This window comes from Taurulus bubalis, assembly GCF_910589615.1.
Source record: "Taurulus bubalis genome assembly, chromosome: 1".
Taxonomy (NCBI): Eukaryota; Metazoa; Chordata; class Actinopteri; order Perciformes; family Cottidae; genus Taurulus; species Taurulus bubalis.
Genome location: NC_136589.1, coordinates 346,840 through 368,999, shown reverse-complemented (window position 1 = coordinate 368,999; position 22,160 = coordinate 346,840). Strand labels below are relative to the sequence as shown.

Below are 22,160 nucleotides of genomic sequence, written 5' to 3'. Positions count from 1 at the left end.
AGAACCCTGGAAGATGTTGTTGACATGTAGAGAAAGAAAAGCACAAAAATAAGACCAAGAACTAAAAACGTGTTTCATTATTAGCTCCGCGTTCATGAAGTAAATGAGCTAATTGCTAACTCTGGTACAGCTAAGAAGTCTCATTAATATATTCAATTCAATTAACTGCATATCAACAGTGTTGTTGAGCTTTATTACCAGACATTATCTTCAGATAATTCAGATGTGAAAACATTTAAAAGTTGTTGATTGGGTTTATGGAATTAAATACAATCCAGAATAAACATTCTACATGATGGATGGATGTTAGCTTGTAGCTGATATTAGCATCATTGAACATGATCTCATGGGCTTTTGAGATTATTACGTCTGTGAAGGAGTGAACTTTCTTTGGATTTTCTACCTTTAGTTTTGAAGGAGCTCTAAGTTTCCAGTCTTTGTGCTAAGCTAAGCTAACACAGACATCCATTGACTCAAGAGGACACAAAGTGCCGTCATCTCAGATCTTTGTGCGAGCAGCAGAGACGAACACACAGGAAACCTCGCCACTTCCCCCATGAACCGTGCTGCTTCTATTGAGGTTGCTTTTGTGCCAAAACGTGCTCCGTTGTATATTTAACAGGTTGAGGCTCCGTTATGTCTGCAGGGAAAAGGGGAGACTCTGCAGCTACAGATCAGATGCTGTGATTATGTGCCCAGAATGTCTGGAGTCAGATCAGCAGCTTCTACTGTGACGATTAGCAGCGCCTCCGTTAGCTGGTAAGCTAACCAAACATTCCAGGTTCAGTTCCTCAATGAAAACAGACTTTAAGAGGATTCTTCTGCTGCCAGAGCGTAAAGCAACATGTCAGAGCGTCTGCAGGTAACAACCAGCTCCACAGAAGACGGCAGACTACTGGAGCACATGCCGGTTTGATCGGCTCGACTCTCTGAAGAACTCACCGTCGATATTTAGAGTCGCAGCACATGTGACCATTCCTGCAGAATTAGTGGCGACACACGAGTATTCTCCCTCGTGGTCCAAGAGGACTCTGGAGATGTCCAGCTGGCAGGTTTCACCGTAATGAGACATCCTGAAGACGTCCGACTGTCGGACCTCTCTGCTGCCTCGGAACCAAGAAATCTGCAGATCTGCCGACGAAGGGTTCAAGTCAGTGATGAGTTTTATTATATTATATATATATTATATGAACTATCGGAGAGCTTATGCTCAGCCAATAGCTAAACTTCTGGACTTCTTCTTCAAAGCAACAGTCAGAGGAGGCGGTCACTACCTTCCCCAGAGACGGAGCACTGGAACTGGGCAGGGTGTTCCTCTGAGACCAGGATGTCCCTCATGGGAGCGACGAGGACCGGAGCGGACACCCGGGCCGCGGTTTCAAGCACCTCGGGGACTGGAAGACAAAACATAATCAATGACAGTATTGTTAACCAATCAAGATTCACTACTGAACTTGTTTGAGACTAAAAGGTCCTTTAAAGACGTAATGTTGAGCTTTTTGTTCAACTATGTGGCCTTTTTATTTATTTTTTTAACATTAAATTAAAACACAACCAAAACACAAAGCTTTCTGTCCAAAAAAGTGTCAAGACTAGAATCGGACTTTTTTATTATAAATTATTAATTTACAAAATGTTTTAATTTTACATTTGCAGGAACGTCAAACCAGAGAATAAAAGAAACCACCCCATAATATCTGAGTATTAGTTTAGAAATATGCTTGTTGGATCCAAGCCATCAGGCGGAAACGTCCTTTTGGAGCGAAAAAGGCTTCATAACCTGAACGAAAGCCTCAAAGTAAAACGTGAGGCGAACCCCGACGTCTCGATTCCTGGACGTACCTTCCACCGTGAGAGGGGCGGAACTTGTCGCCTCTCCGAAGTCGTTCTTGGCCTCGCAGCTGTAGACGGCGGCGTCCTCGGGGAAGACCTCCAGCAGCATCAGCGAGTGCTCTTCTTCATCGTGGAGGAACTTGCACTTGTAGCTGGTGGACAGAGCCTGGGAGTCTTTGTACCAGCAGACCTGAGGCCTCGGGAGGCCGCTCACCTGCACCGAGAAGCGGGCCGATCGACCCGCCGTCGCCGTCTGGGCCTGAAGCTGCCGGACGATCTGAGGAGGCTCCGGGACTGAAGTCAGACAGCAGAAGAGACGAGTGAGGCTTCTTAAATGTTTAGTTCAGATTTAGTCAGCTCATCCCCGGGTACATTACTCTCTAGTATTGATTTGAGCAAACACATTGTTGTCAAAGTATCAGGTTTGTGCAAGGTTGAATATTAATAACATCATTAATAACATAATTATTGATCACTTCATCAACAGTCCTTTGACTGTGACAACAGATCTCAAGCATTTCACAGTAAACGCTTTTCAGAAGACGTAGATCGGATGAATACAGGAGAAAAGAGAGGAGCCGCTGGTCAACAGGTCTCTTACGTCTGACGAGGAGGTTCATGGTGCTCCGGTTCTTGCCGGCGATGAAGGTGTACTCTCCGGCGTCGCTCCTGTAGGTCTCGGAGATGGTGAGGCGGTGCAGCTTCCGGATGGTGACGGAGCTGAACCGCTCCTCCGCCGAGAACTGGATCTCCACCCCGTTCCTCAGCCAGCGGCCCTCCACGTCGTCCTCGTTCACCTCGAACTCGAAGGTCGCTCTTTGTTTCTCAACAACCTGGAAAGACAGAAGAATGTACGGTTGGATACCAGGAATTGTGAAAAAAGAATATTTTAGATTTTTGGTATGTAGAAAACCATAAGAACTCACGGTGATGTCCCGGCTGGTGGGCTCTGAGATCTTAATGTCGCGTCCCTCCACTACCAGGTTTCCCTTGGATATGCTCGACCCGGCCACAGTGGTGTATTCTCCGGCATCGGACAGGCGGACCGATGCCAGAATCAGACGGTGCACAAACTTATCTGAGGTCATTTTATATCTGCAGAAAAAACAGAAGGTAATGGAGAAAGTTGATGAGGAGATTTTCTTCATTTTCTTGATATATTGGTTTAATCAGTGAAGTTTTAACAGCTGAGTACGAGCTGCTGTACCTGTCAGACATCTCCATCTCCTGACCGTCCTTCATCCACATCACCTGGATATTTGGTTCAGAAACCTCACATTCAAAAGTCGCTCTCTTCTTCTCTGTGATCTTCAGGTCCTTCAATTCTTTGGTGAATTCAACCACGCGGGCTGCAGCGGAAAAAAACAGGGATGAGAATTTAGTCTTCAGGAAGCTCGATTGGTCCTTCAAGAGCTTCTAGGAGGTCCTGTTGGTCTTTGGGGAGAGTTCACTGGTCATTGAGGAGGTTCTAGAGGTCATTGGGGGCACTTTGAGGGGTTTTGGGGGAGAGTCTACTGGTCAATGGGGTGGGGGGGGGGGGATTCTACAACCTACCACCAAACAGCAGACAGGCAGAGTTAGAGACTAACTGGTTAGCAGCTAGCAGTCAGTGGAGACACAACCTGAGCTAAAGGGAAAAAGCTTGAATCACAAAGTAAGTCTTACCCTCAACGTAGAGTTTAGCTGTCGTGACTGCAGAACCAGACATAAAGGAGTACTCGGCGCTGTCCCCAAAGTGAACGTTCCTGATGCTCAGAGTGTGACTGAGAAGTTTGCAGCGAGCTTGGCATCTGTCCGTGGACCGGATCTCCACGCCGTTCTTCAGCCATTTGTACGTAATTCCCTCGTAGTTAACATTCACCTCGAACGTGACCGTGTCTTTCTCCTGAGCATTCAGGTTCTGCAGCATTGTTGTGATGAGGATGGCTGGAAAACAACAACAACAACACTGATGGTAAGTTCTCCGAAACTTTGGATTCGTTCAGTAAGTTTTGATAACCGTTCCTGTGGGGAAAGGATGCCTTAGTTAGACTAAATGTGGCACTTGCCATCAGTGAGAGAGGTAAGAGAAGAGCTTACGGCTGACGGTGAGCGTGGCCGACACGCGGTCGTTCCCGCAGACGAAGGTGTATTCTGCAGAGTCGTTCCTGCTGGTGTTGGTGATCTTCAGCTGGTGCAGTTTTCCCTGAACCACGATCCTGAACTTCTCGCTCATCTCGATCTCCACGCCGTCTCTCAGCCAGGTGGACGGCACGTTGAAGTGAGAAACCTCACACTCAAACGTGGCCACCTGGGTCTCTGGCACCTGGACGCTCTTCAGGGGTTTGGTGACTCGCAGGGCTGAAGTGATGACGTTAGCGTCAACACATTTCATCCAAATATGAACATTCAGCTCTTTTAGGATACAAGATATTCTATAACAAAGTGAGATGTTTGTGTTTCATAAGGATGATTGTTAGGTGTGTTACATTTATAGGAAAAGTGTCATTTGGAAAACTTACGAAAGACTGAACCAAGGGCTTGGAGGCCGTGCTATGCTAATGTACCGTGCTATGCTAACACTTACACTCGACGATGAGGCGGGCGCTGCACTGGAGGTGGCCCACCATGGCCGTGTACTCTCCCTCTTTGCTGTTGTCCACGTCCTGTACGATCAGTTTGTGGGTCTTCTTCTCAGAGAGCATCCTGTAGTTGCTGTTGGGCCTCAGCTCCATCTTGTTGAACATCCATTTCACAGGGATGTCGTCCTCCGAGAGGCCCACCTCAAACACGGCAGTTGCACCCAACAGCGAGGTCACGTCCTTTGGCTTCTTCATGATCTTGATGGCTGTGGGTGAAATATTTCAGTTTAAAATTTGCAGTGTAAATGTTTTTCTTGGAACTGTGCTTCTGGGAGAATCTGTGGTCGCTCACTTTCAACGTTGAGCCTGGCGTTGGCCAACAGTTTCCCCAGTTTGAAAGAGTAAACCGACTCGTCCTTTGCGGTGCAGTTCTTGATTTTCAGGGTGTGGACCGTGCCTTCGATTGTGATCTCGTATTTATCGCCGGGCTGCATCTCAATGCCGTTCCTGATCCACTGCGCTCCCTTCACGTCATCGTGGGTCAGCTCCAGGCTGAAGACGGCTTCCTGAGTCTGGACCACGTTCAGGTTCTTCAGGGTCTTCTTGATCTTCACAGCTACAGGACAAACAGAGTTGTTAATGTAAGCATTACTGGAAGCAGCCATTGCTATGAAGAGATATTTGCCAAATATCGGACAACATTTTAAAAACATAGAGCTGGGTTTCTATTCAAAGTTAGATTTATCTTTTGATGATACAACGTTAGGAAAATTCAATATTATCCAATTTCAGTTCAAGTATATGTAATGCTCCTTTATAAAATCGGTTCTGTCTGGTTGATGTCCCTCCTAGACTGGACCTACCCTCCACTCTCAGGGTGGCTGAGGTCTTGGAGGTGGCCACCTGGTAGGTGTACTCCCCCACGTCGGTGGCACTGGTGATGACGATGACGAGGCGCCTGAAGGCCCCGTTCACCTCGCTCAGCTTGTTCTCATTGAAGTCCACGCGATGGCCGTCCTTCAGCCACTTGCCCTCGGCGGAGGGATTCGCCACCTCACACTCCAACACTGAGGTCTGGGAGTCCGCTACCACCAAGTCATGCAAGGGCTTCTTGATAGCGCCACCTGGTGACAGGAGGCAGTTCCAGTCAGCACTGCAGTGTGTCACCTTGCATTATAAGCCATCTTTAATGTGTGACGTACCTGACACGGTGAGGGAAGCGCTGCACATCTTCTCTCCGGCGGCGAACATATACTCGCCCTCCTCGTCCTTCATTGCGTTCATGACGGTCAGCGTGTGGATCTTGTCCTTGGACACCATCTTGTAGTTGGCGCCGGCTTTGAGCGGCTGCCTCTTAAAGGTCCAGAAGGCATCGATGCCAGGGTGAGAAACCTCTACATCAAACGTGACGTTCTCAGACTCGGAGCACTCCTGGTCCCGGATCGGTTTCACGATCTGGACGGCTGAGAGACGGAACAACAGTTAGTCCATTCAACTAATGATCAACAAGTCGTCTTTCACATTTATGACAATTAACATCAACATTAGAAAAGATCAGTTTTTGTTTTGGGTCTTTTACTTTTCACAGAAACTGTAATGAATAACATGTCTGGCAGATGGTGCTGTTTGAGTGAGATCAGATGTTTCTGCACAGAGCATCATGTCATTCTAACTGTCCTGTCGGACAAAACAAGATATTAAAGTCCTGCCAGGTTCATGTGTTACTTTAAAGGTGCTGCATGAAGGCTGCAGTGATGGGTCAGGGCTAAAAGTTGCTGCCTGAAGAAGAGCGATTGCATTTCCTTTTCTTCAGAACGTGGCCTCAGGGTCGCATTTCATTCTACTGGGCATACATGGAGTTTAATAACTGACACCAAATACCTTTCATTTATTATTCTAGACTTCTTTGAGGTGTGGGAATAAATAAATATTCCACTGCTAAAATTACCGGGATCCTGCAGAGTTGTTCAGAGAATTCACATTATATACCAGGATTTTGTTTCACAACATTGAACCGTTGTTTCACGAGTAAATCTGAAGCTTCTGTTCTGTTTTCCAGTTAGGACTTAAATTTGAAAGACTTTTTAACAACCATATCCTTTAAATTTGGCATCAATCTAAACAAATAACTCACTTTTCTGTGTTCTGAATTAATGACTTCTTGTGTTACTCACTTTATTAACGATGTGCTATAAGTCCCCATGACCAATACAGATTTTTGATTATTATGCATAAAACTAATTGAAACAAGGGATTCTGTTAACTTGATCTCAATGAACGTATCATCTGTGTGTAAGTAGTAAGTAGGAACATAAGCTTAAATCTTTCCAAGTATAACGTACTCTGAACAGAGAATTGGCAGCTGGTGTCGGCTCGGCCGACCACCAGTTTGTAGCGTCCCTCATCTGAAGCGAAGGTCCGGCTGAGGACCATACGCTGCTTGGCTCCCTTTGCCACCATCTGGATTCTGCTGCTGGGCACCAGTAGTTTGTCGTTGTGGAACCATTTGACCGAGCTGACGTCCGCAGCAGAGATCTTGGCCTCCAGGACCGCCTTGGTGCCCTCAACGGCGCTCGTGTCCTTCAGTGGGATCAAGATGCCAATGGCTGCAACACAAGATACAATCTTTAGTAACATTTGATTTGGGAACACTAAGTCCTTTAGAAGAAAGACATCGGAGGTGCCTTACTCTGAATAAGCAGCTTTGCAGAGGTGGAGATTGCCTGAGCGGGAACCCCAAAGGAATACATTCCAGCGTCATCCTTGTTGGTGTTCTCAATCAGCAGCTTGTGGATCTGTTTGTCGATGACAATGTGCAATCGGTTGGAGGCCATGACCGGCTGTCCGTTCTTCATCCAAGTTCCTTCAACGTTCTCCTGGGAGAACCTGACCTCCAGCTGAGCGATGTCGCCCTCACAGACCGTGAGGTCGGTCAAGGGCTGCATCAGGGTCACTGGGCGCACTGAGGCATCGAGACAAACATGAGATATATTGATAGGCAGATAGATATATAGACAGACAAGACAGATACTTTATTCATCCCCAGGGGAACATGTATTTGTAGCAGCAGCAAGCAAAGTCACAGAGTAAACATAGAGATAGATAGATAATTTGACCCGAGGGTTTTCCTCGAGATTCAGAAGGTCACAAAGGTCCCAGGAGGCGTCACCCTCTGGGGATCATGAACTTTGAGTCCAAATTTCATGGAAATCTGACAACAAGTTTCATTTCATTTTGGGATTAATTGACAGGCTTTGATCAAGCGTGAAGCTAAAAATTTACTACAAAAGTAGAAAACTCACATTTCATCTTCAGGGATGCACTTGACTTGAAACTGCCCACTTTGAAGGTATATTTTCCCTGGTCCTCCTTCTTGACATCTTTGACGGACAGGGAATGTCTTCCACGGCGGGAGGACATGACATATTTGCTGCTGAGAGAAAGCAGCTTCTCTCCCAAGAACCAGCTGCCTTCGGCGTCCTCACGGGACACGACACACTCAAACTCTCCAGAGTACGTCTCAGGTACCTCTGTGCTCTCCAGCTGCTTCAGGATCTCCAGCGGAGCTCCTGTTTATGGCACAATACAGATGGTGCATCAGTGTCTGCAGTTAAGTGTATTACCGTTTCCCTGCATGCTTATGCATCAATGCAGTTTCTCTCCTTTAATGTGTGTTCTTACTGCGACAGCATGGTGTGCTTCGTACACTGTAGTTAAGGCTGTAGTTAAGCTGTTCCTACACAACATTTCCTGCATGGACTCGAGGGACTTATTAAGACAGAGGAAGTTTGTTTTTAAAGTTTTTATGTGACCTCAGAATGCAAAGGACTAATTCAAAGCTGGGAGCCAGTGTTCAGATGTTTAGTTACATGTGTGCATCATCTGTGAAGTAGAACTGAATGTTGAGGTATCGTTAGCCAACCCACCTTCAACATTGAGCTTGGCAGTTGTGCTGCCGTCCTCGTCTATAACCATGCAGCTGAACTCTGCGTCATCTCTCATGTCGATCATCAGCACAGACAGGAAGTGGACCTTTCTGTCAGAGTGCATCCTGTATTTGTCTCCGGAGAAGATTTCCACGTTATTCTTCAGCCATTTGACCTTGACAAAAGGCTCATTGGTTTCACACTCAAAGGTCGCCATGGTGTCCTTTTCTTTAGCGTTGACCGCCTCCAGCTTCTGCGTGAAGGAGATCACTGTCTTGGCTGCAAGAATAACAGCAAAGCCTTTGTTACAAAATACACAATTTAAATGTAGAATTACATGGACGTAGTAGAAAGTCCAGAGTTGTTACCTTGCACCAGCAAGAAAGCATGGCTTGAAGTCTCTCCGGCAGTGCTGGTAGCCTTAACCATGACACTCGCAGAGTCCTCGGCTCTGACGTCTCTGATCACCAGTTCACACACATGATCCTCAGGCCAGAACCAGGAAATACGATCGGACTTCTCCAGCAGAACACCATTTTTAAACCACTGGCACTCAGGTTCGGGTCTGCCGACGACTCTGACTCTGAACTTGACTTCGTCGCCCTCAGCGACGGTCTGGCTGGTGATACGCTCCAGAATCTTTGGAGCTTCCATGCTGGCTGAGAGCTTGACCCTCTCTGGTTTTAGAGCTTTAGCTGTGACCTTGCGCCGCTCCTCTTCCTTCTTCCTCTCAGCCTCCTCCTTCGCCATGGCGCGGTGAAGCAGCTCCTCCTTCGTTTTCTTCAGCAGATCCTCGTAGGACTCATCTTTCTTACGTGACTTGAGCTCAACGGCAGTGATGGACTCGTAGTAGCCTTCCTCCGTCCTGCGCTTGAACTTGCCCCTCAGCTCTTCCGTCTCCTCCGTGGCTTTCTCGTGGACGACTCTGTGAGCCTTCTTCAGCTTGACCACCTCTTTTAAAGAGTCGTCTGCAGGTTTCTCAGACTTCACCACCTCAAATTGTACTTTTCCAGGTTCGGGTGCGGGCTCAGCTGCCTTACCCTCTGGGGCACGGCGCAGATGAGTTCTGAAATCCTCTTTCTGCTGAATCTCCAGCTTCACGGTGTGCTCGGCTGAGCCCAGGTTGTTTTCGGCTACTAGTTTGACCTCTCCTGAATCATAGGATTTGATTTCAGTGATCTCCAAGTAGTAAATACCGTCGTAACGAAGCCTGTACCTCTTGCTCTTGCGGATCAGTTGTCCGTTGAGATACCAGTTGACCTTGGGTAGCGGATAGCCGGTCACTCTGCAGCGGAATCGCGCTGTGTCGCCTTCCAGCACTCTGGCTGGTTCAGGAAGGAGGACAATCTCAGGTTTCATTTTATCAGTATCTTCATCAGTGGTGACTCCGTAGGGTCCTCCCTCATGAGCCATGCGTTCAATCTCATCGATTCGGTGTGCTCCCTTCCTGCCTTCAGGAAGCTGCGACTCCTCAACCAGACCCTTCTCGTCCTTGACGACCAGGGTGGCCGAGGTTTGGTCGGCTCCGTACTTGTTCGTGGCTCTGCAGGTGACGACGCCGCTGTCTCTGGCGTAAGCGGCTTCATAGTCGAGACTGCAGTAGCCGAATTCATTGACCATGCGCAACCTGTTGGCGGCTTCCAGGGGTTTTCCGTCGTGCAGCCACTCCACCACCATGCTGGGGTCACCAATAGGGGTCAGTCTGCACTCAAAGTGAGCTGGACCGAAACGCTTCATCCTGATGGAGGTCAGCTTCTTCTTGAACTGTGGTTTCTGCTGCTTCTCTTTGTCATAAAGGTCGCCCTCCTCCCACTGGTCCTGACCATATCGCAGATGGAGGGGCTCCAACTCGGGAGGGGCGATCTCCTTGGCTTTGTAGGTTCCTTTGGGGATAATGAGCCTCCTCTCCGGTTCAGGTTCAACATAGTCCACCTCAACATTGACTCTGCAGCGAGTGGTGTCTCTGCCAGCCTTGTTGATGGCTGTCGCTGTGTACCAGGCGCTGTCTGAGCCGGCTGCTGAGGGAATCTGGAATTTTGCCTCTCCTTTCGTTCCTTCAACCCTGGAATTTGTCATTTCAGAATATCTTTAACATTTAGATTTTTACTTGTAATAGAAATATCCTTCTGTATTCTTCGAGATCTTGTGACGTATCTCTCAATGACCCAGCTGACTACATACTTCATCATAGTGACCGGGATTGGACAATGGATTATAAACACTGGCTGTCATCTAAATAAAAATACTAAATAACTGTGGGTTTACTGCCAACTCAGTTTGTGCAACAGAGAGACAATTAAAACATACTGATAATACAACTAATAGAAAACATACCTGATTTGTGGGTGCTTGTGTGGGGTAACAATGTCACTGTTTTTCAGCCAGACGATGTCCGGCAGGGGGTTTCCAATGGCTTTGACAGCCAGTTCAACCAGAGTGCCCTGCTTTACACTGATGTTCTTCAGCTTCTCAATGAACTGAGGGCGCGTCAATGTTTCTTTAGCTGAAAAAGAAATAAATCGAAACCTTAAAGTCAATCAATGTAGATTAGCACAAGTGTTCACAGAAAGCCCACGGTGAGCTGCAGTTGTACCATCAACTGTGAGAGTGACGGAGATGGACGAACGTCCAGCTCTGTTCTGAGCGACGACGGTCCACTCTCCAGAGTCTTGTGGCATGGCCGGGACGATGATCAGGGACTGGGTACCGTCCTCTTTGACCACTATCTTGTGGGTGTAGTCGCTAACCACTTGTTGTCCTAAGGAGGCCAAGTGTGGATATCGGTTATTGTGAGAACAACAAATCTTATGCAAACACACCTTCCTGAAGAGTTACCTATTTTTAACTCACCATTATGGAACCAGTATGTGTCGGGCATCGGCCTGCCAACGACCTTCAGGTCGAATCTGGCAGTTTGCCCCTCGGAGCATCTGCATGAGGAAGGTTTCAGGACAAAAACAGGCTTGTAGAGTCTTTCCAGCTGAGCCTCGTCCGTCTCGTCAAGTCGGCGGGCCGGAGAACGTCCGGGAGAACGACTGGAAGAACGTCCAGGTGAGCGGCTCAGAGAGCGAGGAGATGTGGATCTGAGGAAGGAGCAGAGTCGTCAGCACGGAGGTCTAAAGGCAGTCGTTAAGCACCAGACTGAAATGCGATCCTCACCTGATCCTCTGCATCGCTGGCTGTGGTGTGTATCTCTGAGGTGTCACGACTCCGGACGGCTCCACGTAGAGCTTCCCAGAGCTGACGGCGTTTCCCTTCATGTTGGCGGCGAAGGCGGTGTACACGCCCTCATCCTCTGGGAGCACCACGGGCAGGCGGAGGCTGGCTCGGCCGTCCTGAAGAGCCTCCATCTGGTAACGGTCGCCAGGCCTGATGCGCTGTCCGTCTTTGAACCAAGCAATCTGGGAGAAGACAGAATGTTATTGTTAGACTACTTCAGATGCACATGTGCAATTCCAATTCCTATCTTGAAGCCCAATTTGTTTAAAAATGCAGTACCTTGGGGAGCGGCATTCCAGCCATCTTGCAGTGGAAAGTGACTCCCATTCCCTCCATGATCCTGTAGTTCTTGACGGGAGTGTCAAAGGTGGGTTGCACGGCCTCAGTGGGGTCGGCAGTCACCATCAGCTCTCCGTCCTCTGTCACTATCTCTCTGTAGCTAATCTTCATAATGCACAGTTCAATCTCATGCATGATCCTCTGCTCAATGGCAGAAAGATGGAATTCCTGCAGATGAAATGAGACGTTATATAGATGATCTTGACATGCTCAGATGTTCAGGAGTTCTTTGGCAGTAATTTATTGTTTTAACATTGTTTTAACGGTGATTTAAGATTATCTAAATATTGTGGATAAATAGAGTGGCCAAGCAAGCCCAAGAAGTGTTGAAGTGAAGTGAAGACATGGTCAATGACGTGAATACGACACAGTTTGAACCAACAACTTAACCCTGATTACATGTAGGAAGTCTTTGACTGTGGCTCATGATGCTCGTACCTGTCCAGAGATAATGGTGGTGCTCATCTGCTCCATTGTTGTAATGACAATGGGAGGAACGTCTCCCACTCTGGGTTCCTGCACCATGGCTGTCACTTCAGTCTTAAAGGTAGCTTCCTGTTTCTTAATGTAGACTTCGTATTCGTCTGCGATCAAAACAAAGCAGTCCATGTTACATGAGCTCAAACCAGAAGTAATCTGCAACTCCTGTTCTGAAGTCCATGCAAACATGACTTCTTACTTCAGTGACATGGCAGAGTCGACGGAGACGTTTACGTACCTTCGTCCAGCAGGACGGCGGAGGCCGAGACTTCTCCCAGCTGGTTCTTAACAAAGACCGAGTATTCTCCGGCGTCATCAGCAAAGGTCATGGAGATCTCCAACTTGCATTCTCCGGTCTCCTTCTTGTAGGCAACTTTGTATCTGATGGACCATGGAGGAGAAAGAGCTTGTTCAAGGCAATACAATGATAGTGAGTGCCCCCTGGAGGCAGCAGTGTTCGTTACAGTCAACATTCAAATGATTTGTCTTTTCTTAGTGTGAAACATGTAAGGGTTGTCCTAAAGGTCACTCAGGAGAAAAGCAGATCGAGCAGCAAAACAAGCCCATGTAAAAAATAGTAGTTTCCCTTTCCATTCCCTATAAGAAGCTTTAAGGTTATTCCACACAGTCTTACCATAATTAATTTTTTTAAATGCACTGAGTTAAATATTCAAACCCAATTCAGTAGAAAGATAATGTGCAGAATCATAAATAAATAAAATATACAATAAATCACCGGAATCTTTCTCTAGGGACCATGAACGTGAGCGCTACGTACCTGTATCCGGTAGTGAGCGGGATGCCGCTCTTCTTCCAGATGATGTGAGGTCTGGGGCTTCCCCCGACTTGGCACTCAAACTCAACGCTTCCTCCCTCCACCAGCTTCTGGACGGTGGGCTTCCTGATGAAGAAGGGAGCGGCGGCCGCGGTATCGGCCACGCTCACCTGAGACACGCTCTCCTCTTTGGCTTCTTCGGTTTCTCTGAAAATACAAATTATTTTAGAATCAGGACCAAGCTGTACCGTGTCTTTAAGTCCCAACAATTAGAAAATAAAGAAGCTGAAAACATGCTTTCTTGAGTTAATGTTCACCCGGCAGACTACGTTATCTCATCTTGCTCACTGTAAAGGATCGACTCACAGTTTCTCAGCAGTTTCAACATGTTCTGTGACGACAGCGATCTCCTCTCTGCTCTCGATGTCCTCGGACACTGGAGCAAGAAGACAGACAGTAGTATGTTTATAGAAGATGAACTGAAAACACTAGAGACACCACAATGGACTCAAGAGATACCTGCACATTCAGAGGGGCATTGAATACGTCTCATTTCAGTCATATGGAATGCAAATTATTAATGTTTGATGAATGATTGGTCTTCTGTCCGACTGTACTGACCCTGGACCAGCAGGTAGCAGGAGGTGCTGACGGTTCCCGCCTCGTTGGTGGCGGTGCAGGTGAAACGTCCGCTGTCTTCGGCGAACGCCTCGCGGATCACCAGCCGGGCGAATCCGTTCTCGTAGCTTATCTGGAAGTCGATGGAGCTCTCGATCTTGTAGTCCTCTCTGAACCACATGATGACGGGCGTGGGGTGACCGCTGATCTGGCACTCCAGGGTCACCGACTCGCCCTCCGTCACGTTTGTGTTCTTCAAGCCCTGCACGCAAAACAACACTTTTAGAAAATGCTATTCTCTCACAAGGGCAAGAATGTATTGAGTGGTTTTGAGGAAAGCTAGGACACTTACCGCCACCAGTGTGGCTGGGATCACAGCGCCACCCGCAGGTACGGCTGCTGCCTCCATCACCTGTCGAATAGTCATGGATTGGTCAGCACACTAAAATAAATCGACTTCTACAATACTCAACAAGGACACAACTAAGCAAACACACACTAGACAAGACCTCCAACCTGTACTACACATCCAACAGACAAAGAAAAGACAAGTGGATGGATGAGGGGAAGCCTGGATGGACTCATTTGAGAATGAGGTTGTCAATAGCATCGATGAGCATGTTTTTATTAGAGAGATTAAATCCTGGATGTTCACACAACTCAAGAAAACCTGACTATAAACGAGACTAAAGGTGGAGAAGTCGCCCCTTTGGAAGTTTGGGTTGATGCTTTAATCAAAAGGCTCAGTAACAATGAAAGGACTCAAGCTCTCAGAAGAAAGAACTTTATAATATAAAAAATGCCCTTTAGATTTTAGAGTTATTGTGTTAAAAGTGGATAATTTGTCCAGAGATTATTAAACATATGAGGAATAATCATCTGTTGAACATACACAGCAGCTGTCATCATATTGTGGCCGGTGGATGAGATATCGACTAAAGTCTACGAGGAATAAAAACATTGATTCTTTATTGCTGGTTTGGACTACTTAAGGTATATTTATTATATTTACTCGTCAGGTTTTCTTGTCCGGTACAGATCCAGCCCACTACCCTAGATTACAAACCTGGGCTCCCCAGTCCTCATACAGCCTCTCCCCCGAGACCACCACCCCCGTCTGTGACTCAGCGCCAACATGACTCTCATATTGGTCTCTGAAGGCCGGAGGCTCTCTGGTCTTTGTACGAGACGGACTGGGAGACTTGACGGGCTTGATGATCTTTCTAGTTACGGCAGAGGATGAAGAGAACTCTTTCTGCAGAGCGGCGACAGCCGAGGCGGCGATGGACACCTGCCCGACCCAAAGAGGAGGAACAGGCACACCGGCGTCAATAAGATATGTTGGTTTGGTGTGATTTGTGTGTTAAACCACAGCATGGGAGGAGCCTCAAGGCCGTTAGTTTAGGTTACAAAAGGGTCAAATGAAGGGAGTTGTAATCAGAGCCGTATTAATAATTGTGTTTATTAATTAGGGTAGTGAAGAAAAACATTGGAGGAGTGGGTTCTTTTTGTTATGTAATACATATTATGTTATCAATTCTACACTACACTTCACAAGAAGTTTGCATTTCAGGCAAGCAGTATTTACCAAATGACCGTTAGCTAAACTCCTCCCCAAACAGCAACGGTCCAATTGTAGCTTTGTATTAACTAACAGCTGTGTCACAGGTCACATGTTGAAGTGATGCACACAGAGCTGTAATAGAGACGCTTTGTCCAACACAGGCCGCTAACGCTGTCCAGCTGATAAGCTAACTGTACAGTAGGAACCAGGAGTTAGCATCTCATTATCTATCCAGCTGATAAGCTAACTGTACAGTAGGAACCAGGAGTTAGCATCTCATTATCTATCCAGCTGATAAGCTAACTGTACAGTAGGAACCAGGAGTTAGCATCTCATTATCCAACTACAGTATTTTGTGGGATTCCAGGGACTCATCATCCTCCGTGAAGCATCCGAGCTTAAGCTAGGGAGTTAGCAGCTCTGGCTTTACCTCAAACAGCCAAATTCAAGATGTATTTTACCAAATGAATGAATTTACCAAACTTAATTCATTATTTGAATAATTTCTATTCATTATACTAAACTGTAACACTTAGACAAACTAGCTCTCCTATAGAAGACCAATGCTGTAAAGATTGACGGGTTATTTGTTTCTATTATTACATTTTTAAATGTCGTTTCTCTTTGTGTTTCTCTTTCCATGCAGGTTAGTTTCTACTGCTTGCCTGATGTGGTCTCTCTTACCTCAGAGCTAGGCTCATGTTTTGGGACAGAAACTTTAGAAACTGTGAAATGTGGAACTGGAGACGAGGCGAGACCAGAGTCCACATGGGAGGAGATTTCTGTTGCTCTCTGAATCTGGAGTAACCAACAGAGTTCACAGGAGCATTATATATTGATATAAATGTACATGTTTTGAACAATACTTTGTTCTATATTAGAAGTGCCATGGTTATCGAGAGATTTGTCCATTGAGAAATTATCTTAAAGCTGTGGACTCCTGGGAGTCTTTATATGGACTCCTGGGAGTCTTTATAGTCTTTATATGGACTCCTGGGTGTCTTTGTAGTCTTTATATGGACTCCGATGAGTCTGTATAGTCTTTACATGGACTCTTAGGAGTCTTTATAGTCTTTACATGGTCTCCAAGGAGTCTTTATAGTCTTTACATGGAGTCTTTTTAGTCTTTACAAAACTCCTAGGAGTCTTTATTGTCTTGCCATGGACTCATAGGAGTCTTTATAGTCTTTACATGAACTCCTAGGAACTTTATAGTCTTTAGATGGACTCCTGGGAACTTTATAGTCTTTACATGGACTCCTGGGTGTCTTTATAGTCTTTACATGGACTCCGAGGAACTTTATAGTCTTTACATGGACTACTGGGTGTCCCCTAACCCCCTTGGACCTCCAAAGGCCTGAACAATAGTGGATCTCATGATTTGGTCAAATCTCTTGGTAACTGTGTGGTGTCTATGCTCTGGCGGCCTCTCTGACCTAAGATAAGATAAGATAAGATAATCCTTTATTAGTCCCTCAGTGGGGAAATTACGGGAATACAGCAGCCTTGCACACAATAGAGACACATAGTAAAAAAGTAATATAAATAAAATAACAAATAACAATAAACAGTAGTAAAACAGTAAGAAGAATATAGTATCAACCTGAGGCAGGGCTGGTTTAGGTGTGAACCCCTGAGCAGTAGCAAGCATTTGCCCAGCCTGCACTGTGGTGGATGTCCGGCCAGCTCGATACTGCTGATCGACAGCCACGGCAGCGGCGGCTTGCTGCCTTAACTCTGCCTCTACGGCCTCCTCCTCTTCAGCTCGAGCAGACTCGACATGCACAGGCTGACGGACACGAGCCAGGTCCACGGCGGCCACCACGGCGGCCACTGCCCCGGCTCTGCCCCCCCCCTCAGCCTGGAAATACAACCAGCAGCACATAGATACAGGACATCCATGGCAGGACAGAGACAGAGACAGGCGGGTGGACGGGGGCCTCTGCATGCATCTGGTTAAGCTGTTAGTTCCCTCAAAAGAACACTAACTCATTCCATTTGTCCTCAAGAGTATTTTAATTCAAAGTGGTTCAACACTTTGGTCTTTTCTGACCAATTTATTTCCAATTGTCCCAACAGCCATTCAGAATCATGCCTAAATACTATTTAGAATCTTCTGACCTGGTTGGGTTTAGGCATGATGAGGGAAATCGATGAGGCTTAGGGAATATCTGGGTCAGCCACCCTGAGGCCGAGTGGGGCGGTGCATGTCTTTGCTGTCATTCTGCATGATAATTACCACATGCATCTACTTGTTGCAGGAAAAGAGTATTTTTGGGACAATGGGACATTTTTCAGACTACTGGGTTTCAGAATAATGATTTGTTGGAACAATGGCCGCCTGAGGAAACAGATACACAACCACAGGTCCATAAAGAGATCAACCAGTAAAAGTGCAGGAAAGAGAAGTGAACCTAACTCAAAGAAGAATGAACCAAGAAGGCCAATCGGCCATCTTGGTTCAGATCCCAGTAACAGCAGTATGAAGAGCATGAAACCTGAGATCTCTACGGACAGACGATGGACTCAAATATCTTCTTTGTTTGTGTCTTTCTCGCTCTTCTTCGACTGAAGACGTAAACGTTTCACAGCCTTTTCTTTTGTTGAATGCATCGTTTAATAAACAACTGTAGACTACAGGAGTCAGCGCTACAGCCTTTAACTTTTCCACCTTTAGATCGACAAGAAGAACAGCATAGCTGTTTTAAAATCTCACCTTCATTCACAAAGAACACAAAACACTGCAAAATAAACTGATATAAGATGATGGTGAACAGGTTCTGGACGTAAAGCAGTGAAGGCGTCTACAAAACTTAAGCTAACGGAGCCACAGGGACTCAAAGGAAAAAGATATTCAACATATCAACACAGACTCACATATGTGGACAAAACAAAAGGAGCAGCTGCAGACCTCCATCCAGACGTTATATTTGACAGCAAAAGGTTCTTGTATATTTCTAACAATGGGACTCAATGAGCACCAGGTGGCGCTCAGGAGCCCGTCCTAACCTCTTTGACCCCGGTGAGCTCCCAGCGCTGCTCCTGGCCCAGCTGGGTGACGGTGCTGCTGCTCATACTGGTCATACTGGTCATGCTGGTCATGCTGGTGTAGCCGGCCTCGCTCTGCTTCCAGGGCGGCAGGACGTCGCCGGCGGCGGCCGCCAGCCTGCGGGCAGTGACAGGGGACTGGACCGGCCTAATGGGGGAGACGGAGAGTCTTGAGGCGGGAGAGGTCTTGTTACAGGCCTGCACAGAACCTCAAACCTACAGTGCTACAACCCGACCTCTCACTCAGATAAAGCTCTTACGATGCACTGGTTCTTCTGGACTGGACTACTGAGTTCCTTATGACCAAGCTGCTCTAATACATGTGTGTCAGTAAGAACAATCAGGCTCCGCCCACCTGACAGGCGTTGGCGTCTTCACGTGCCGGACAGGCGACGGCGACTGTTGGCGTCCTCCGGTCACTTTCGCCACCGACAAGGACTGAGTCGGGGACTTGGACATTGGTTTGGGAGGAACTCTGGGCGGAGTCTTGTGAGCCAGCAGCTGGGTCTGCACCTCCATCATGGCGGAGGCCTGGAAGCTGGCCTCCATCCTCTGAGGACCGGAAGAGAGAGGAGGTTAGACCCGACAAAGGTCCTGGGTAGATTAACATGACTTCATATCGGTGGAGGCTGCTGTACCTTTTCCACTCTGGTCTGGCGGCTCTGTGAGATCTGAGAGGTTGAAATCACAGTCTTTGTTTTCTTTGCAGGGACGGCTTCTTCACCTGAGCACACAAGTTCAGCTAGTTAGTCTAGGTTCAGCTAGTTAGTCTAGGTTCAGATAGTTAGTTTAGGTCCAGCTAGTTAGTCTAGGTTCAGATAGTTAGTCTAGGTTCAGATAGTTAGTTTAGGTCCAGCTAGTTAGTCTAGGTTCAGATAGTTAGTTTAGGTCCAGCTAGTTAGTCTAGGTTCAGATAGTTAGTCTAGGTTCAGATAGTTAGTTTCGGTTCAGATAGTTAGTCTAGGTTCAGATAGTTAGTTTAGGTTCAGATAGTTAGTCTAGGTTCAGATAGTTAGTTTAGGTTCAGATAGTTAGTCTAGGTTCAGATAGTTAGTTTAGGTCCAGCTAGTTAGTCTAGGTTAATATAGTTAGTTTAGGTTCAGATAGTTAGTTTAGGTCCAGCTAGTTAGTCTAGGTTAATATAGTTAGTTTAGGTTCAGATAGTTAGTCTAGGTCCAGCTAGTTAGTCTAGGTTCAGTTTAACTGGAAGTGCATCATCATCACAACATTATCTCCCAACGGCACGACGGTCACGTCTCATCCCATTGGTCCAGACGTGATCAGAGACTTCTCAGTCTTCGTATTTGAAATGTCATGGATTCCTTTTTTACTTTAAGTTCAGGGTCCTGAAAAATGACTTTTAACGAAGCTGGACAAGCCGTTTGTAGGTTTTCATGCTCAGGGATGAAAACAACAAATGTATATATATATATATTTACACATATGGGTCAACGACGAATAAAGCTTCTAAAAGGCCCTCACCCTGAACCAGCAGCTCGCAGGTGGAGGTGGCCCGTCCGCTGCTGTTGGTGGCGGTCACAGAATACGTCCCAGAATCCTCTGGGAAGGCCTCGGCGATCAGCAGACCGTACAGGTCTCCCTCCTGGAGGAGCCCGAAGTCGGCCGAGCTCTGGATCTCAGCTCCCTCTCTGTAGAACTTCACGGCGGGCGTCGGGATGCCGGAGACTCGGACGTCCAGCTTCACCTGGCTGCCCTGTCTCACCGTGGAGCTCTGCAGTCTCTGGAGGAAGTTGGGAGGCGCCGTCTCGGCTGGAAGCAAATATTCAGATGATTGCATTTAAACCAGGTCTGGTCTCAGAGATCAACCAGTACTCACATGTGAAAGCACTTCACTGATACTGAAGCCCAAACATCCCATAATGGAGATATTTCAGACTGGAACAAGGTGCTATGTGAATAACATGATTAGTCTAAATGAGTCAATCTGATTCTTTCTCATCATAATTTTTATAACTTAAATGTTATTCAACATTTTGAACATCCTGTCAGGTTTCAGGATGCAACACAAAACAGAGTCTTGTTAATGTATTTTATAAGCGGCTTTCCTTTTTTTACATATATGTATATATATAAATATATATACATATATATGTATATGTATATGTATATATATATATATATATATGTGGCCTTGAGGAAGACCTGTACCTGTGTCTCACCTGAACCTGTGTCTAACCTGTACTTGTCCCTGAACCTGTGTTTCACCTGTACCTGTACCTGTGTCTCACCTGAACCTGTGTCTAACCTGTACTTGTACCTGAACCTGTGTTTCACCTGAACCTGTGTCTCACCTGTACCTGTACCTGTGTCTTACCTGTACCTGTACCTGTGTCTTACCTGTACCTGTGTCTTACCTGTACCTGTATCCGCATCTCACCTGTACCTGTACCTGTGTCTAACCTGTACTTGTACCTGTGTCTCACCTGCACCTGTACCTGTACCTGTGTCTCACCTGTACTTGTACCTGTGTCTCATCTGTACCTGTACCTGTGTCTAACCTTTACCTGTACTTCACCTGTACTTGTTCCTGTACCTGTGTCTCACCTGTACCTGTACCTGTGTCTCACCTGTACTTGTACCTGTGTCTCATCTGTACCTGTACCTGTGTCTAACCTTTACCTGTACCTGTGTCTAACCTGTACCTGTGTCTAACCTTTACCTGTACCTGTGTCTAACCTGTACCTGTGTCTAACCTTTACCTGTACCTGTGTCTAACCTGTACCTGTGTCTAACCTGTACCTGTACCTCACCTGTACTTATTCCTGTACCTGTGTCTCACCTGTACCTGTGTCTCACCTGTACTTGTTCCTGTACCTGTGTCTAACCTGTACCTGTGTCTCACCTGTACTTGTTCCTGTACCTGTGTCTCACCTGTACCTGTACCTGCGTCTCACCTGTAACAAGGAGTTCGGCGGTGCTCGTGGCTTGTCCAGCTCCGTTGGTGGCTCTGACAGAAAACCTCCCACTGTGTGCGGCGGTCACCGCAGGGATGCTCAGGACAGCGCGGCCATCGCTGAACGAGATCTGAATGCCGGGCAAAGCGGCGGCGGAGAGAACCTGGCCATCGCGGAACCAGCTCACCTCAGGAACTGGAGAACCTGCAGAGGAGAGAGGAACCGCCGCTCGTGTCAGAGAACCCGATGGTTTGAGTCCAGTACAGACCGGTCCAGGTGGCTGGAGACCCATGAGCAACAATGACTGTAACACAACGAGCCGTCTCTTCTGAACAGCTCAGTTTCCTTACCACTAACTTGAGCCTGGAACGTCGCAGCACTACCCTCTAGTGCCACGACGCTCTGCAGCGGCTGCGTGAACGTCGGCGCCTGTGTCGACATGTTGGTCGGCACCCTGCAGGTAAACAAACAAACAAACAAACAAACACACAGAGAAGAAGTTAATAACTCGTCAGGCAGCAGCGGGAAGACATTCATGACATCAAGTCTTCAGTCTGATGGATCTGATCAGAGTTAGTTCCTGTTTCTTTCTCCAGCTTCTGAAAAACAGAAGACATTGTTGTCTCCAAGAACACCTGAAGTTATAGAATCTATAACCAGACCATGAAATATTATTAAGTTATAGAATCTATAAACAGATCATGACTCTGAGTTATAGAATCTATAACCAGACTATGAAATATCATTAAGTTATAGAATCTATAACCAGACCATGACTCTGAGTTATCAAATTAATCAAAGGTGAGAGAGAGAGATCAAAGGTCTCTATGTTTCAGTTCTTGAGAGCAGAGCGAACACGACGCTCTGCTATGTGAAAAACAG

At 46.8% G+C, this 22,160-nt stretch overlaps 1 protein-coding gene across 1 annotated transcript in view; it reads right to left on the bottom strand.

Moving 5' to 3' along the window:
- LOC306741702 (titin-like) overlaps positions 1–21,719 on the bottom strand; it is a gene marked incomplete at its 5' end in the record, with an annotated part of 162,411 nt that extends 140,692 nt beyond the window's left edge. Inside the window, 37 exons of the mRNA XM_079224017.1 lie at positions 943–1,131; positions 1,275–1,394; positions 1,843–2,127; positions 2,435–2,666; positions 2,760–2,928; positions 3,041–3,182; positions 3,499–3,759; positions 3,913–4,173; positions 4,400–4,660; positions 4,747–5,010; positions 5,258–5,518; positions 5,597–5,857; positions 6,737–7,000; positions 7,084–7,356; positions 7,697–7,963; positions 8,321–8,599; positions 8,689–10,382; positions 10,655–10,823; positions 10,914–11,078; positions 11,171–11,403; positions 11,480–11,721; positions 11,819–12,046; positions 12,317–12,462; positions 12,597–12,739; positions 13,137–13,340; positions 13,500–13,569; positions 13,755–14,013; positions 14,104–14,163; positions 14,818–15,042; positions 16,000–16,113; positions 16,919–17,176; positions 18,325–18,549; positions 18,715–18,915; positions 19,002–19,087; positions 19,846–20,133; positions 21,279–21,482; positions 21,629–21,719. Of these exons, the coding sequence (XP_079080143.1) occupies positions 943–1,131; positions 1,275–1,394; positions 1,843–2,127; positions 2,435–2,666; positions 2,760–2,928; positions 3,041–3,182; positions 3,499–3,759; positions 3,913–4,173; positions 4,400–4,660; positions 4,747–5,010; positions 5,258–5,518; positions 5,597–5,857; positions 6,737–7,000; positions 7,084–7,356; positions 7,697–7,963; positions 8,321–8,599; positions 8,689–10,382; positions 10,655–10,823; positions 10,914–11,078; positions 11,171–11,403; positions 11,480–11,721; positions 11,819–12,046; positions 12,317–12,462; positions 12,597–12,739; positions 13,137–13,340; positions 13,500–13,569; positions 13,755–14,013; positions 14,104–14,163; positions 14,818–15,042; positions 16,000–16,113; positions 16,919–17,176; positions 18,325–18,549; positions 18,715–18,915; positions 19,002–19,087; positions 19,846–20,133; positions 21,279–21,482; positions 21,629–21,719 (9,094 nt within the window). The remainder of the gene's footprint in view (positions 1–942; positions 1,132–1,274; positions 1,395–1,842; positions 2,128–2,434; positions 2,667–2,759; positions 2,929–3,040; positions 3,183–3,498; positions 3,760–3,912; positions 4,174–4,399; positions 4,661–4,746; positions 5,011–5,257; positions 5,519–5,596; positions 5,858–6,736; positions 7,001–7,083; positions 7,357–7,696; positions 7,964–8,320; positions 8,600–8,688; positions 10,383–10,654; positions 10,824–10,913; positions 11,079–11,170; positions 11,404–11,479; positions 11,722–11,818; positions 12,047–12,316; positions 12,463–12,596; positions 12,740–13,136; positions 13,341–13,499; positions 13,570–13,754; positions 14,014–14,103; positions 14,164–14,817; positions 15,043–15,999; positions 16,114–16,918; positions 17,177–18,324; positions 18,550–18,714; positions 18,916–19,001; positions 19,088–19,845; positions 20,134–21,278; positions 21,483–21,628) is intronic.
- Positions 21,720–22,160: the final 441 nt, after the last annotated feature.